At 35.9% G+C, this 17,911-nt stretch overlaps 1 protein-coding gene across 1 annotated transcript; it reads right to left on the bottom strand.

Moving 5' to 3' along the window:
- Window positions 1–9,531: 9,531 nt before the first annotated feature.
- LOC122801390 (C-C motif chemokine 20-like) lies at window positions 9,532–14,570 on the bottom strand. The gene is made up of 4 exons (XM_044070914.1): window positions 14,209–14,570; window positions 13,634–13,748; window positions 10,856–10,933; window positions 9,532–10,059 (listed from the first exon to the last, which is right to left on the bottom strand). The coding sequence occupies exons 1-4, from the start codon at window positions 14,291–14,293 to the stop codon at window positions 10,002–10,004; spliced, it is 336 nt and encodes a 111-aa protein (XP_043926849.1). The 5' UTR covers window positions 14,294–14,570; the 3' UTR covers window positions 9,532–10,001.
- Window positions 14,571–17,911: the final 3,341 nt, after the last annotated feature.

Below are 17,911 nucleotides of genomic sequence, written 5' to 3'. Positions count from 1 at the left end.
TCATGATCAACATTTTAGTAACAAACACAATGAACACTTACTTTACAGTACCGTAAGACTTGAGGAGAACAAAACTGTAAATTTAAATAAATAAATGACACATTCACATATTTATGTTTGGTATGAAGTCCTTGTCCCTTAGGATGGGTCTTCCTGATTGCTTAAATTGACAAACTCTATTTTCCCTTAATTATGTGTGTAAGTGGGGGAAGGCACCCCCTTTAACCCCTACATGGCAAGTTCTAATGGGGAAGGGGGATGTGGAGATGGCATCTCACCTTACATTGGAATTAATAGAAGTTACAGTCTGCAGAACTGTCATGAAGTGACAGGAATCTTAAATGTCACTGCCTGTTTCAGGAGATAGTTATTGTAAAACATTTACTTTTTTTACTATCTCTAATGTATATTTTGCAGCATCTCACTTTATAACCATATACCTTGCATGATTCCTGTTGATCTTTCTTATAATCTCTTGGTAGTAAACATAAAAAGTATTCCTTTAAAAGAGTTCTGAAAAGAAGTTGAACCACAAATGTTTGTTTTATACATTTCCCACTGTGTTTTCCTTTTTTGTAGTAATACTGTTATTTTCTGTTCCATGTTTGTTATCCTCACATACCTCAGCATTACAGTTCCAATAATGTCCTACTTCTTGAGTTTTCTTATGTCTGCTTAACCTCGTACATCTGTGCACATGTGAATAGCTGCACAGATGCAGCTGTCCCCCTCTGATACAAATACAATGCTACATTTATAAATAACCGCTACAATAAAAGAAATAAAATCTCCCTGTATGCAATAAGTGTTACTATCGATATGTCAAAAATGCTGCTGCTAAACTTAACAAGAAAGTCCGGCACCTAATTGTATCAAATCAAGCATAGGTATAAGGTAAAAATAGACACCCAGGCAAAAGACAAACATAAAGCATTCTTTGTCTAAGTTTAAAACCTCGGAAACAATGCCTAATTGTAAAGAGATAAACAGCAAAGAGACAAACAGTAAATTATATCACATAATCAGACCCTGAGGTCATAGCCAGTCTGCTAGAGGATAAATGTACCTCTATCTTCACCTTCCTTCTCAACCTGTACATTTGTACATCACATTCTTGTATCTACACCCCATCAAATTTCCACAGAAGTAGTCATCACATCACTTTCCAGGACCAGGAACACTGCTTTTATGGATCTGAATAACATACCAGCCTAAAACAGAACCAGTGAAACCTTCCACAGAGGCTATTCAGTTCCAGTAGTCAAACAGGTTTTGTGCCGGATGAATGGAGGGCAGCAACAATCATCCCTCTGCACACAGATGGGGCTTCAACAGACCTGAGTAATTATAGAGCCATAGGTCTGATCAGTCTTATCTGTAAGGCTATGGATAAGATCGTTAACAACATAACTAAGGTAACTTACAATATTCGATATAAGCCAGTTTGGTTCTGTCGGAGTAGATCCTGCCTGTTTAAACTTGTTGAATTCTAGAAGAAGGTTACCGAAGCAATGGATGAGGGAAAATCAGTACACACCATAAATCTATAAATTGCAAGGGTGTTCAACACTGTCCCAGACTTAGATATTGTTGATAAACATTTCCAGCTAAATATTAATCCCTGTGTAACTCATTGGATAGCAAATTGGCTCATAAATAGAACCAAGAAAATGAGGATAGGCAGCTCTAATTCTCCAAAAGATTTGTCAATGGTGATGTATCTCAGGGGTCAATCCTTGTGCCACTCCTCTTTGGCGTTTAATTGTTGGTGGCCAAGGCTAATGCAAAGAGTTTCTGGTTGACCAAGTTTGCAGATGATATAAACTTGGTGTCATCATAAATTCATCAGAGACACCAAAAGCCTCCAAGAGGGCGTTCCACAAACAAATAGCTGGTGTTATAACCATAGACTAAACCTAAATGCCAGAAAATGTGTAATAGTCTCCTTTGGGGAGCATGACATCTCCTGTGGTTATCACATCAGTGGCACATCCATGAAAATTGATTTGGTAGTTAGGGACCTGGGAACCTATGTGGACAACAAACTGTCCTTTGATCACCATGTATCCACTATTGTAAGAAAGTTATTTAGGTTGCACAGCTTAGTAGTAAGGGCATGGCATCTAGGACCATGTATGTGATCATTCCACTGTATATAACACTTATTAGGCTGATCATTATGTATAATGGCCCCCTTTAGTATGTACCTGTCCCAACACAACACAACTTAAAAAACTACAATGCTTTCTCGAAAAAAAAACAAGGGCCTAAATCATAAAAAAAAACTGTACTGACCATCTGAAAACCTTGTCCTTCATCCCAGTATCATATGGGCTACTTGAGGGCAATCTATGCCTCTCAGACAGACCCTATCCTCTCTGATCTACTGCATAGCCACAAGTCCAGTGGTGGAATAAACATCAGCTCAAGAGATCTTAATATCTTTTGCAACATAAACAGAATATGTTGGAGTGACAGATATGTATTGGAGAGAGCACCATTTCTTTAGAATCATCTTCATTTCTACATTAGGCAAAGTACTTCCCTTACTCTATTCAAATGTAATCTGGACAAATGGGTGGGATACTGCAAATTCACCCATGTTTTAGCACCCTTGTCTCTTATGGAGAAGTTCTACGTGGATCTGAGTCACTCATGCTCATATTACAAGGGCTAAAAATGTCATGGGAATTCAGAATTAGGCTTCTAAATATCCTCACAGATCAATAGCTTAATACAATACAGCATGTACAATAAAAACTAGATCAAATACAGCACCATGGCTCACAAAAGATACCAAAGCAAAAATCAAAACTAGAAACAGAGCCTGGGCCAGCTGGAGAACAATCAAAGCCCCACCTGACCATCTAAAGTATCGTCAACTCAGGAATGATACAAAAAAATATATTTTACTGGATAAAAAAAGCTTCTACCAAAATCTCCTACAAAAACACCACAACAACCCTCAAATGTTCTGGGCAGGCTTAAATCAATTACTTTGTCCATGTCACTCCACCACCCTAACCCCGGCTAACTATACCCATAGCTCCCCAGAGACAATAGCTAGTGCCTTTAATAACTTTTTCACTGAAACAATCCAATCCCTAGCAAATCAACTAACCCCCTCTAACTTAAACCACATGCCTAATCTACCTAATAATCACCCAGAATTTGGCTTCCAACCAATATCCACTAGTTTTATCAAAACACTTCTAAAAAATCTAAAACCTATCACCCTTGCTGCTGACCTCCTCCCTGCAGAGTACCTGCAAATAGCTGCAGATGCCATTGCATATCCCATATCTATCCTCATCAACAGAACCTTATCCGAAAATGCTATCCCCTCCCTCTGGAAAATATCTCATGTCATCCCACTATATAAAGGTGGTAGCTCCTCAGACATTTCCAAATACAGACCCATTGCCATTTTTTCCCCACTAGCCAAAATAAAAGGGAAATGTGTACACAAGCAACTATTGCAATACCTTTCACAGAATAACTTACTATCCAACTTCCAGCATGGTTTCAGGCCATACCACAGCACCACCACAGCCCTCCTTTCCTTTACTACTGCCATAAACCAAAACAGGAATGACAATAGGCTAACCTCTGCCGTCTTTCTTGACCTATCAAAAGTCTTTGACATGGTCAACCATGAACTTCTCATTCTTTCACTAAAATCTATTTCCCTCAACAAGCCTGCTATCCAGTGGTTCCAGTCCTACCTGACTGGTAGACAGCAGGCGGTACTATGGCAGGGCAAACTCTCCAGCCAGTTACCTCTCACACTTGCTGTCCCACAAGTGTCCATACTAGGTTCACTACTCTTCTCTATTTTTATCAACAACCTCCACACTGCTATCCCTAAAGCCACCTGCATCCAATATGCAGATGATTCCACTCTCATCTGCTCAGCCACCTCCCCATCCGACTTGCAAATCTTAACCCAAAATACATTTAACACTATCGAGAACTGGCTCACCAATCAATGCCTACTTCTGAACCCCAATAAAACTAAACATCTACTCTTGTCTCCCACTAGTAGATCCACCACACTTTCATTCTCTGTCACATCTAACAATTGTACCACTATTTCCCCAGATAATCACACCAAACTGCTAGGGGTTATCATAGACAATAATCTTAAATTTGACCTACAGGTCAACAAAACCATACAGACCATCAGTAAGAAGCTTGGATCACTGTATAGAAACAAGACATTTTTAACCCCACTGGCTAGGACTGCAATTGCTCAATCACACCTACTCTCTACTCTCTTATATACCTCGCCTGTACTCTCAAACCTCAACAAATCCGAACTAGGAAGGCTGTCCCATAGCTACAATCATATTGCCAGATTCGCCACTGGCTCCACCTATAGAACCCACCACTGCCAAAACCTTAAACAACTAGAGTGGCTAGAACTGCACAGCTTAATTCACTTCAATCAGCTCTTAATAGCTCACAAAATTTTGTACCACCCTGAGGATACCCCCCTCACTTAAAAATATTATTAAGCCATATAGCAATCTAAGATCCCTATGGTCAGCCGATAAACTACTGGTCCAAACCCACAAAGCTAATAACTCTGCTGGTGAATCCCTGTTTGCCAACTTCATTGGCAAAACCTGGAATTTGTTGCCAAACTATATAACCCTACAATCCTCCAAAGGTCTCTTCAAAAAAAAACCTCAAACAGTATCTCAAAGTGAATTGCCTATGCCCATGTACCAACCCTGATTAAGTTATAAACTAAAAGCATATTCTGCAATTATCATAACTTGTAACTACATCACCAAGCTCTGCTTCCAATCTGATGTCTCTTACTTTTAATTGTCTGTCCATGACAATTGTGAGTCCCTACTAGGGAACACTACTAACCCATTGTATATAATCACTTTGTTTTTATAATTGTTTGCTAACTTCTGTGTAATCTATGTAAGTTTGTCTTTGTGGAGCATTTCTCCTCGGGCCTCCGCTGAAAATGGACATGTATCCAGTCGGACTATCCCGGTAAACAAATGTAAAATAAACTAAATAAATAAATAAATAAAATAATAATTGTCTGAAAACCTAAGCTAAGATAAACCATACAGTCATATATCTGCTTGGGTCTACTTTACATGGTCGACTTTTCACAAAGTCGACTTTCATATAGCCGAGACCAAATGATCGACTTTTAGATAGCCGACCATGTAAAATAAACACAAAAAAACACAACAAACACTTACCTTAAAACTGTTAGCAGGGGGTCAAGTCCCCCTGCACCCCCCTGGGGGGCTCTGCCCCACACACCCCCATAACTTAAATATACCAACTCTGAGATGGCACTACAGTGCAGAAGAGGGAAATTTTCCCATTCTGCACTGTACGGAGATAACAGTTCCCCATGGTTGGCTTTTCAAAAGTCGATCATATGGTCTCAGCCACATGAATTTCGACTTTGTGAAAAGTCGATCATGTGAAGGCTTTGTCTGCTTTGATTGCCTTTTAGTTGCTAAACAAAAAAAATCTATTTTCTGTCCCTCGCTTTCTACTTTCATATATTATTTCTTATTTGTAAAAATTTAACTAGGTGGGATTTTTTAAGGCCTCTCTTTATTTTTTATACATGTACATGTTGTGATAGCCTTAATTTCAAAGTTACAGTTTTCCATCCAAATCAAAGAAAAAAACTTAGTTTTCCATAATGCTGTTCTTTCTGTTTTACTCAAAGGTCCATTCACCCCAGAAATTTTCAAAAGCTTTCACTCTTCTTGTCTACATCCACCCCTCCTCTTACCTGTCAGATTTGTTATTTTTTGTACTCATAATTTCTTAAATCAAATCCATTTCTAGAACAACATTCCTCCCATGTAAAGAGAATCAACGAACAGATCGCTGTCTCCTGTTTCTTAAAAGCATTAGAATGCTAATTGATATTATTTTTAATAATTATACAAGATGTCAAGACAAATTGGTTATTTGTACTTTACATGTTGTGTATGCACATACATACATATATATTTTTATAATCTTATAATGTTATTATTTTTATGTTTTTTGTATATACATATACATATTTTTAAAGAAATGTTATGTATTTTTAAATTGATATCGTAATATATTTAGTAGCTTGATTATGCTATGTTTATACATTCTTTCTTACATATTTGTATATACATATAAATGTATTTAAAATTTAAATATTTTAAGTTAATTTATCTTATAGTTATGTTTATTGTATTTTTTTATCAGCTGTTCATTATGGTTTAATTTCTACAATCCATTTAAGGGATGTTTTGTGTGCATGGGACTTTAAGTACAGCTGAATGTAATAATTTCGCTGGTGGACTTAAATGATTGCATTTATTTAGGCTTGTGGTGGATATTAAGTATTATCTGATGATGTTTCTAGAGAGGGATGTTTCTAGAGATGAATGAAAGCGCTTATCAGTATTACATTTTATTTTAAATCAGTGCCTAATAAAGCTTTGGATTTACATCCCAGGTTTGTGTTATTTAGCCGTACTATCCAGAGTTCCATGTAGCCACTTGTTTATTCTGTTTTTAAAATATTTGGTATGAAAAACATGATTTCAGTAGTAAGAACTTTGACAAAATTTACATATTATTCCCCAAGGTACAATAAATAGGCTAGACTAGACAGACATTTTATTTCACAGGAACATGTGCATTTAATTTAGAACTTTGACACACATCCAATAACTATTTCAGATCATGAGTCAATAATTAAATTAAAGATAAAAATGCACAGTAATTAAGTAAAGATGAGAGACTGGTGCCACCCACCTGTTAAAAAGAGTGCAATTTAAGGAATGGGTAGTTGAAATTATTTGGGAGATTATTTATTACAGAAGATAAAAAGTACTCCAGAAGTTATAGCTAATCAGTAGGATAAAATGAAAGTGGAGTTTAAAAATAAGGTAGAAATTAAAAACAAAGGTTAAAGTATTACAAAATAAAGGGATTTTCACAGAACAACAGGAGAATATTATAAAGTGCTAAAGAGAAAATAAGGGAATACCTGGATAACATATACAGGTTTCAAAAGATTGATGTTAAGCAAATTTTTGATGATCATAACTATAAAGCACAAAAACTTTTGGCACAATGACTTAGTCAAAAGAAATTAGAAAGGGTTGTTGCCAAACTTAGGGAGCCAATAACAAATAAAATAACCACAGATCATGTGTAGGTATTATAGATATTTTGGAAATTTTATGAAAATTTGCACAAAGCATTGAAGTGGGGAAAATCAAGAAAAAGTACAAACAGAAAAATGTATAGAGACTTAAATATGCCAATGTTAGAGGTAGATGAGGTTCAACAATTGACAGTTAAGCTAGAATGAGATTAGATAAAAATTGAGTTGTATAACCAATCTACAGAAAAGTCTCCTAGAATATGCAGTATTCCAGTAGAACTCTAGAAATTAGGAGGGAAGAAAATGATAAAGATCTAGAAGATTTTGTTTAACAGTATTTAAAATTAGAGGAGGCAGCAACATTCTGGAAAAAAGCTTTGGTGGCTGTAAAGACCCATCAGATCCAGCTTCATATAGGCTCATTTCAATTTCAGACCATGATTATAAAGTGTTTATGTCTTTAATGCTTAAAAGAAATGCAAAGACAATGCCAAAATTGATAGGTATGGATCATTTGGGTCTATATTACAAGATCAAAATTTTAGTTAAATAGCTAAAGATTGATCTTGTAATATCAAAACTTAAAAATGTCAAACAGCCAGTTTAACCCAGGAAAACACTTCCCTTGGCCGTTATGTGGATTATGCCCTTTTCTCCAATTTGGAGTGATCTCGGAGTTGGTATATTTAGTTAGGGGGTGTGGGGAGCATTTAGGAGTATGGATTCAAAAGGATTCTGTTATGGCAGCTAAGAATATGTAGAAAGAAACTAAACAAAAGGTAATACAAAAATTGAGAAGCTGGAAGAACCTCCCTATGGATATGGTTAGCAAGATACAAGCAGCAAAAATGTTTTAGTCCATTAAGTTTTATACACAGGTCAGACATATTTTTATCAACCAATGGAGAAGTTCTGGATAGTAATTAAAAAGGGGCTGAAGGATTTTATCTGAGAGAGGAAGAGGGCAACAGTCAAGTGGGATAAGTTGATCCTTCCAAAAGAACAAGGTGGTTTAGGATTACCTGATTTGAATGGATATTTTGAGCTACACAGTTATAGCTCTTACACATAACCCAAGCAGAAAGTGTCAATTCAAAGTGGAAAGGGATGATGATGAAGCTGGGGGTAATTCAAAAAATAAGGAAAGACTGGGAATTTAGATGCAAATCCTTAAGGAGAATAATAAAATAAGAAAATATGAAAATGGAAATCAAAGTCTAAGCCAGCTACACTTGAAATACTAAATGCTATAACAGAGGTAAAAGAACAGGAAGTGGAATCTTAAGAAAAGGGTAGTGGTAAATCAAATAGAAAAAAATTGAACTTATCGGAACAATACATGTAGAAACATATTTTGTAGGAGGAATGAACAATATACGTGGTATACAATGTTTGTAAATTTAAACTTGTTAATAGGGTTTGATTACATTTATATAAAAGTAAGTTTTCCTATATCATGAGTGATAATTCAGTAAAGTTTAAAAAAATATATAATGCCAGACATATGGAAAACTGCTCTTGTTAAACCCCTTCCCAAACAGCCTAAGCCAGGAAATTCCTCCCACTTCTGCCCTTTCTCAATCCTCTCTACACTTGGAAAAATACTTGAAAAAATAATCTACAACCCAGTGTTCACTTGCATCTAGCAGTACCACCTTCTCAGTCTTAATCAGTATGGATTCTGGACTGCAGAGACAAATCATCACATGAAACTTTAAGTAAATGACAGTGGATTTACAGCCTGCTTTCTTTCAGACCATAGCTGCTTGGTATGTCTCTGCAGTCCAGAATCCATACCCTCAAGGCTGGCATACTGCAGGGGCAGGCTTTGTCCATGCCCTATTCCCCAATCCCAGTGCCCAATATTCAACCATGTTACTGTCAAAAGAATGCTTATGCATCTACACATCTGTTTTGATGCAGGTGTGTGTCTATTCCCCTGTCTGTTTAGTATCTGCATTCTGTAAGTATTATAGTCTCCACTGGGGAGGCTAACTGGCAGAAAACTAACCAATTGTGTATCTCTCAGAGTACACACCGGCCATTGGTCAGTGTAATCAGCCCCACTACATTGGCAGACCAGCAACTGGATCTCCAGAAGAACTTAGGTCGCAGGCACCACACATATAGAAGTTCACCCTCTATGCCACTAGGATGGTCAGATATCTTTTTTATGTGTGAGCCTAACAACTCATTTAAATGGGGCCTAAAACGTATTTTACAGCACTACAAAATATCTTGGTCTGCACTAGTCTCATGAGCTGCATTTATTATGAATTACAGAATTTGAAGTCTTGTTTTAATAAACTAAAGCTGAATGTGATAGCTTACATTTAAAGTACTACAAATAAGCAATGCAAAACAATTTAGAAACAGTCCTTTTATTGCACAAGTATGTACTAAAAGTATTTTTTACATTATTTGAAATCAGTGTTTATTCTTTTTTAACAGTTCTGTTTAATATGTTGTCTGCAACAGATTTTGAGCTGAAGAGAATTCATATTTTACCTCAAAATGCTTTTAATCTGATGTGAAAATCACTCCCTAAGTAATGCTGTTTGCTTACAATGCACATTATAAAATGTAGTCAGAAAACAAAGTATGAGAACTGCCACATATAGCACTTATTATGCAGCATATTTGGTAAAAAAGTGCCACATATAGCACTTATTATGCAGCATATTTGGTAAACAAAAGACTCAATAGCTTACTAAAATAGAACTTGACATAAAACAGGTCATAAATGTAACTTTGCATCCCCATCAATAATGCAGAGTCAGTTGTGAATTTTCTTGGAAAATAGTAATTTAGACCACAAATTAACTTTAATAAATAAGTATCAGTCCATCGATATTTATTTTGGAGCTGGTGATGTTCCTTCTGTCATCTCAGAGATCTTCTGAAGTTGTTTGCTGTTGGAAGTGAAAAGAACTGTAAGACGTAATCATGAGTGCAGTGAAAAAAACAGCTATAAGATGTAATCTTGAATTCATGTTCTAAACAATACAAAGTTTGTGTGAGACATTCTCTTGGTATTAACCAATAATATCCACTAATGTTTATTGATACAGTAGCAATGATAGCCTGGTAAATGAGCCACAAGGGTAAGAGGGTAATTGGGTAAAAGGAGAAACTTCCGTCTATAAGAAAAATAAGCAGAGACTGGCCCCTGACTCGAGAGAGACGAGGCACATACCTGTAAAAGGTAAAACTACCATATTTAAATGCAGCCGACTGAATTTACAGCTCAACAGAATATGAGAAATTACAAAATTAAAAAGAGTTCAGACTCCTAGACAAAGCTACAGCATAGTTCCCCTTACTGCAGTTTTATTTAAACAGGTCAGAAGGCCATCCTTGGCACACATGTGGTGACAGCATATTATATGCAGCAGTGCTGTCATACAGCAGCTACTACATTAACTTCTGACATGATGCTTATTATTATGTATGAGTTTATCCAATAACAAACAGCTCCATGTATGCCCACTGTGTCTGTAATTCACACAATTGAATATTAACTTAATGGAGAAGTGCTCTTCCTCAGTGCCAGTCTGTCGTCTTGTTAACAAAACAGGAGCATAGTTAATCAGGGTGTGATATTTAAAGCATATTAAACTTATAGTTTTAACTGATGTCTGTTTTCATCTTTAGACATAATAGAACACTAGGCATTTAGAACATAACAGGCAGAAAGCGATGTCCTACCTCAGATAGTGAAGATTCCTTCTTACCCAGTTGTCTTTGGGGTTTGAGCAGACACGGATGCCTCTAATAGTATGAAATCTGTAATTACACATAATTATAAATATTTACATAGACAAATATTAAGTAACTTGTAGCAGATTTACTGCAATATACAGACATAATCAAAAGTTTTTTTTTTTTCTTCAGAGCAGACAAACTGATGTTTCATAAAAGTAATGTAACTGACATCCTTTATTTAACATTTCATTCAAGGTCATATTTAATTATATTGCTTTGCTTTCTTATCAGAGATGTAGAAGCTCTTCTGGATCATGGGCAGGGATGAAGCAATTCTCTGTTTTCTTTGTTAGTGAAATTATGGTGCATTATGATTAATATTCCGCATAATTTTTGGTTCTAAGTTAAACATGCATTATTTTTTATTTGATGAATTCACTAGTTATGTCATAATAACTAGGAAGTGTGGAAATGTACTTGGTGACTACACTGTTACCCGGTATATGATGTAGCATTCATCTTCCCTGAGCTATCACCTATGAAAAGTATTTTTTTTTATATTTTGCTTTTAACTAATAAGAAATTATGCAGTATTTACATTTCATTTCATTTAGCTAATTGAAATATATTGGTTTCAATTATATTTGTCCAGTAAAAGCCATGATTTAGTTTTCCATTCACAGATAAGGTCTGTCTAAAGAATGGAGTTTATATCTGGCAAATACCATTCCTGGCTCATTTATTTGGCTAACCTCAGGCTCCATAAAGAATGCATAAAATTCAGTATTTTAAAATATTCATCAATGATGGAATACAGTTTTCAGTCAAAATATACTACATGCTCAGATGTTGAGAAATGTTATCTGTTTTAACTCCATCTGCCAATGTAGCTTGAGGTAGGTTTTCCTCAGCTAACGTATTTCAATCTGTCATTTATTTTTGCTGTTGTTGAAATTACATTATTTACACTGTCCATCTCACTACTCTGATTAAATAAGTTTTCATTTTTTATGTTATCAGAACATTGTGGTATTAGCAGGTACTCAATGTCTCCCTTTTCTTAACATATTCCTTCTGCCTCCTACACACACATTACAGTTATCAGTTCCCTGCTTTCTAATGCAGAGAGGCCTACCTGTCTTTTCTTGTTGGTGTTTTACAACACCCCCAGTATTTCCCATCATGTGTTTTGCTTTAGACGTTGTCACATTTCTAGTCATATTTCTCACCTCCATCCTTTAGATTTCTCGGCTACTTCTATCAAAACGTAATTAGTGGTGTATGCAAAACTCACTAGTTATGAAGTTGTGATACCCCCTACTGTTCCTGTTTTTATCAGTTCCATATTTAGTCTATGAAGATAATACAAATCAAAGTAATTGTTTTGCTACTAATACAGCACAATGAATCACATACTTTATTACTTTTGGTCCATCACCTCTGTACTCACTTGTTGTGCATAATGCTGAGTCTGTAGATGCTAACCACAAGACAAACTCGATAACAGGAAAGGAAGAGAAATTGTAACCCATGACCAAGAATATTTTATGTTTTTTTTCATGTGTTAGCATGTGTAATCAGGTCTGATATTTTTATTTAAGGGTGTCTTTATCTATTAAATTATGTAATGTTGTCAGCTAGACCATAAGAACTGCAATGTATATACAGAGCTCAGTCAAAGAACATAGCTAATGAAGCTGGATTGAGCTCCAAGAAAATAGTTAAGGCATTCCAAACCACATTAATTTACCTAGGGATATGTTACATAACCATAATGTGCACTTTTTAAAGAATTATTTATTTTATACAATGAGTTGTTCAGGAAATTTTTAAAAACTCTGTGTTTATCATGTTTTATGGTTAAATATTTTAAAGTGTGTGTGTGTGTGTGTGTGTGTGTGTGTGTGTGTGTGTGTGTGTGTGTGTGTGTGTGTGTGTGTGTGTGTGTGTGCGTGTGTATAACAATGAGACATACAGCTTCAAAAATCTTTGATATGCCCATGCAAGACAACAGTTGTAGATCTTGTTTCTGTCACAAGCAGATGACCGATACTAAACATCATTCATCCTTTATTATATGTAAATTTCAGGTAATACTTCCTGAAGCTAGATCTATAATAATGATTGGTCCTAGATGTGCAAAGTCTTTAATTTTAGCATTTTTATTCGTCTAAGAAACATTATACCACTGACTATATTGATTAGATTTTCCAGTCCATTTCAATATTTATACAGTTTATACAGGATTTGTGGATCCAGTCTTAGATGAGCTGTGGTCTGTGCAGTCCACATGTCTTTATTCTGTCCTTGTGGATTTACACTGAGTTTACCAGTTTCCTCCTATATCCTAAAACCATGGAAAAGGACAACTTATGACTCTCAAAATTACCCAAAGGTGTGCATTGTGCACAAGCTTATTTCCAATGATATCTTAAATAAGTTAGTACTCTCATAACCATTGCCTCCCCTACATTTTCCCTTATTTTCTCAAAACACTTTCTAATATACTCCCAATCTTTCAATAGCTTTAGTCTGTTGCATGTATATGAATTCCTTCTGAATTCCCTAATGCTCATTTTCCATGACATATTAAGCAAAACCAAAGTTCATTTGATATTCATATTGGGTTTGTATTAATATACTTAATGACTGTTACCAAATATTGACCAATACTGAAATGTTCAAACTCAAAAGTGATTACATATATTAGAATACCATTCATTGTTCAGAAATTTATGCTTTATCTAAAATATGAGTTAGTGTAAACAGTGAAATACTTACATAACTGCATCAATATCACAGACTTCATTTGCCTTCTGCTCAGTGAAACCTCGTATGTATTTCATGGGCAGTGGTCTGTTTGAGTATGAAATACAGCAGTCCAGATCAGCCGCAGCTGAAATTAAGAAATAACACAGAACTGATGAGTTAATTAGCAGTAATATTCATTTTTGTTTAATAAATCCCTTCAAATATTTATTAGAATAATGTGTAGGGAGGCATTAGTTATGGCTAAAGAAGTAATACATTTTCAGTATATATGCATGGTGCCTTTCTAAACTGCAAAAAATGTCTTAACAGTACCATTCTGTGTGACTTAAATATTAACCATAAATTAAAATTAGTTAACTACTAGTTTCTGCTGTTCCTTTAATGTGGTTTGCTAATTGCAAAATAGAAGAAAAGAAAATGTAATTTGCTGCTTGTACTCCTCTCAGTATCCAAATCTTCTTCTCACAGTCTGTCACAATGAATATTTTAAACTTCTGACTTCAGACCTGGTTCTCATAAAAGACTGACTACAATAAATCATCGTAGAGCTTGTACATGTTTCCTATGAGTAAAAATATACTTACATACTACAGGCACTCTGCACAGCATGTTAACTATGATGAAGAGGATTACAGCAGCCAACATTGTATTCTTGATAAAATGGCACATCTTGCTTTGAGTGTCCAGAAATCTTGATACTAAGTTACGTTCATGCAATAATGAGATTGCTTTTTCTCAACTATATAAAGAGTAAAGTTCTTACAATGCGTTTTTCCCCTCCAGAATGGGAAATTTTTAGGCAGCTATGACATTTATTAAAATGTTCCAGACGTAGGAAGCAGCAATTATATTTCCCATTTACAACATTTTTTCCAAGTATTGCACTCTTTTGTTCATACCCCTGAATAAATTTAAAATTATAATTATGGTTATAAGCATGATTTGTAATCCCTTATTCTTAGAAATGCAAAAGTAAAAAGTTACTTCAATTATAGATATCTAGGTCATAGAGCTTTGATGAAGATTTGCTTACTTCAGAGAGAGACCAACGTAACCACATTGTCTGATAACATGAAATAATCTCTATACACTTACACTGTTACTTGCAATGAAGCACAACATGTGGTCAGACCACAAAGAAAAGTGCCATAATAAATGGATGAAAGTACTGGAAAACAAATTTTATATTATTAAATTTAGGTATTATGGTTATGCAAAAAGTAGTCTGTTTTTCATTTTGCTTCAGTACACTTCATTATGGCCCTAAGGCAAATATTAAGAAGGAGAGCTCATTTGGGGTGTACTAAATTCCTAACTTTCCAGGTATCCATGAACTGCTTAACCGTTTAATCTGAGAGCAGCACTTTGAATGTTTTATTCATTTTCACATACTGCTGCCTTGTCATGTAGACAGTGGCTGTTGAACAGTGGTATTAATCTCTTCTCTTGCAATATGTTAATGTATTTTATTATGGACTGAATGTTTAATTGTTTTGACTGTTTAAATTATTACAGATACACAGTGTTGGCCTTTAGTCCACATCACTGCCCAACCTGTTAAACTCATTATCAGCTTATTGGTGATGTTACTTTATTCTAGCATATTTTAAAGCAGATTTACATTATTTTTTTAGAATTTTCCTGCCTTCTCCTTCAGCTTTCATCAGTGACATGACACTTTTAATTAACATTTTATTGTATTCTTGGCTTGATTTCATCTGGCAGCATAATGCCATATTAGGAGACATTCCTTTCAGTCTTATCAAGGCTATTATCATTATTATCAATAACTTATGTTATAATATGATATATGTTATGTTATAATATGTTATGATAATGTTATTATGAATAACTTGTGCAGATTTCTTTTTTCAACCTATTCAGGGGTGTTTTAGCTTTTCAGCAAATTAGTCTTATTTGTGAAAGATTGAGAGATACACATATATATATATTTACAGAAGAAAATCTGGGTCTATATTAAATAACCGAAGAGGCATTTCAGCGAACACCTCTTCAGCAACACATACACAGCGAACGCACAAAACTGCGAATGCTGACATCAGTGATTTCTTTCCCTGGGAAAGTAATCGCTTGCCTAAAATAAAAAAAAAGACCATTGCAAACATAACAAAGTGGGGGGCTTTGCCCCTCCTACACCCCCCAATGTGGGGTGCTGTGCCCCCCCCACACCCCCTAACTAAATATACCAACTCTGATTGCACTACAGTGGGGAAAATGGCATATTTACACTGATGGCCAAGCAATTTCTGTCTCAGGGAAGGAAATCGCTGATGTCAGCATTCACAGTTTTGTGCATTCGCTCTTTATGTGTCGCTGAAGAGGTGTTCGCTGCAATGCCTCTGGTTTTATGATATATACCTGAAACTCTTAGGTTTTGGCCCCACTCTAACTTTTGTCTAAGATGGCTTTACTTGTTTGTGCATGGTCTAAAATCCTGTCTGGTTTCTATCTGAGAATTAGAACCATATTTATTTATTTTATTCTTAATTTTTTATGTGAGTTTTTTTTTACCAGGATAGTACACTGAACACAAATGACCAATATCAGTTTTGTCCCTTTCAGTTTCAAATCGATCTGTACATGTAGCTTTATTTCATGCAAGGACTACTAAAAGTTAAGTCCCTTATATCTGGATGACAGTTACTCAGTGGTTGCTAGGTCTGTCCACTGGATTTCTTAAATAATGTTATCTTTTTTCTGGTCTCTCTAAAGTCAGTCCAGTTGATTATTAACTAGAGATGGCTCAGACTCTGGACCTAGTGATACTTCCAGTATTATGTCATGGAAGGATTATATAATAGGAGGCATGGCTAATGACCACCTGCTCTACCTTCTGAAGCTGAGTATACCTGTTTATGGGAAACACAATTTTCTGATAGATGATTGGAAGTCCTCCTTTATTAAATGATTTTCTCTGCATGACTAATGCTTATGTGCGGTACCCAAGGAGACTGATTCCTCATTATCCTCATCTGTGTTGAATCCTTTTTGTGATGAGACTCTGTTTGAGTAGGCTAGATCATTGTGCTTTTTATTCACAATGAGCAGATGGGAAGGAGTAGATCACTTTTCTTTTCTTCAAAGGGTGAGATCCTGCAATTAAAGGTTTCACTTCGCCTTCCAAATGTTTAGCTTCCTTCTAAACTAGAGTAATGTGATCTTAAGCATTTCCTGTATAATCTATGAAGGCATGAGCCTTTGTCACTACCTTGTAGTAATACAGTGGGACCTACCCAGCTGGCAAAAGGACCCGTGCAAACTACCCTTACAACAGATACTTAATTGAAAGTCTTTCATTGTCCTGTAAAAGATCCCTTTTACCTAAAGAGGCAAGAAAGTACATGCTGTCTAAACCTGAACACTTGCCTAACAATTTGTATATGCTTTCTAGCATGCTACCTAGCTAGGATACCTAGCAGCCATACCCTCCCTCTACCCCTAAAGGTTTTCTCTTATACCTATCCTATCCCTCTACCCCTTACACCATCTATTTATTTTTATCCTTGTACTGTCTCCTGCAACTGTTTCTTGAGCTTCACATACCTTCTACCCACCATCTCTGCTCATCAGCTTCAGCTGCAATTTCATTATTTGCCCACTAAATGGCACCATAACCTAGGCTGATTCCTAGCACTGTTTGCCCTCACATTAACTGATGTAAGGCGCAGACCCTACACTAATTTAGGATAGCCTAAGTATCTTTTCTCCTGCACAGTCCGAGAAGCTCTTTCCTATCCTGCTATTATCACTCTGTCTGAGACTCCCTCTCAATACCTGATATTCATCTCTCTACTGTCCCTTACCTTGCACTTCCCAGCTTCTACCCCTCCATACCTACCTGTATCTACTGAACTGTTCCTCAGAATTCACCTGCACACAGATAGGTTTTCTGTTAGTCCTTAGCCACTTGTTTCTTCCCCACTCCGTTCGCCCTGTGGGCTCACTCCACTCCCCTACCCTACCCCCAATTCCCACCCACCCTAGTGCTCCTACATTTATACCTCATAAGACACTCCCCTTCCCCTAATTATCCAATTAGCCCATTACCTTTACCTACACACTACATACAGACACTCCCTTTCTCACATTCCCCTCCTCACTACTTCCACTCATACTATCTATATCCTTCCTAGTTTTCTTATCTATCCTATTACTACTTTACTTACATTACTCCCCATTCCGCCATGCTTACATCACATCAGCCTAAACTTAAAAACTTACTCCTCTCTCTTACATCAATACACATACTACTCATATCACTCATAC

This window comes from Protopterus annectens, chromosome 4.part1 (genome assembly GCF_019279795.1).
Source record: "Protopterus annectens isolate FY-2018-M chromosome 4.part1, PAN1.0, whole genome shotgun sequence".
NCBI classification, from domain to species: domain Eukaryota; kingdom Metazoa; phylum Chordata; order Ceratodontiformes; family Protopteridae; genus Protopterus; species Protopterus annectens.
This window is presented reverse-complemented; position numbering and strand designations above follow the sequence as displayed.

Bases quoted from the DNA above. Each gene is read 5' to 3' on its own strand.
- LOC122801390 (XM_044070914.1), bottom strand. From the start codon at position 14,293: ATGTGCCATTTTATCAAGAATACAATGTTGGCTGCTGTAATCCTCTTC. The intron at 13,749-14,208 runs GTAAGTATATTT...TCTTAATTTCAG, and splicing joins GTGCAGAGTGCCTGTAGTAT to CTGCGGCTGATCTGGACTGC. The intron at 10,060-10,855 runs GTAGGACATCGC...CACTTCCAACAG, and splicing joins AGGAATCTTCACTATCTGAG to CAAACAACTTCAGAAGATCT.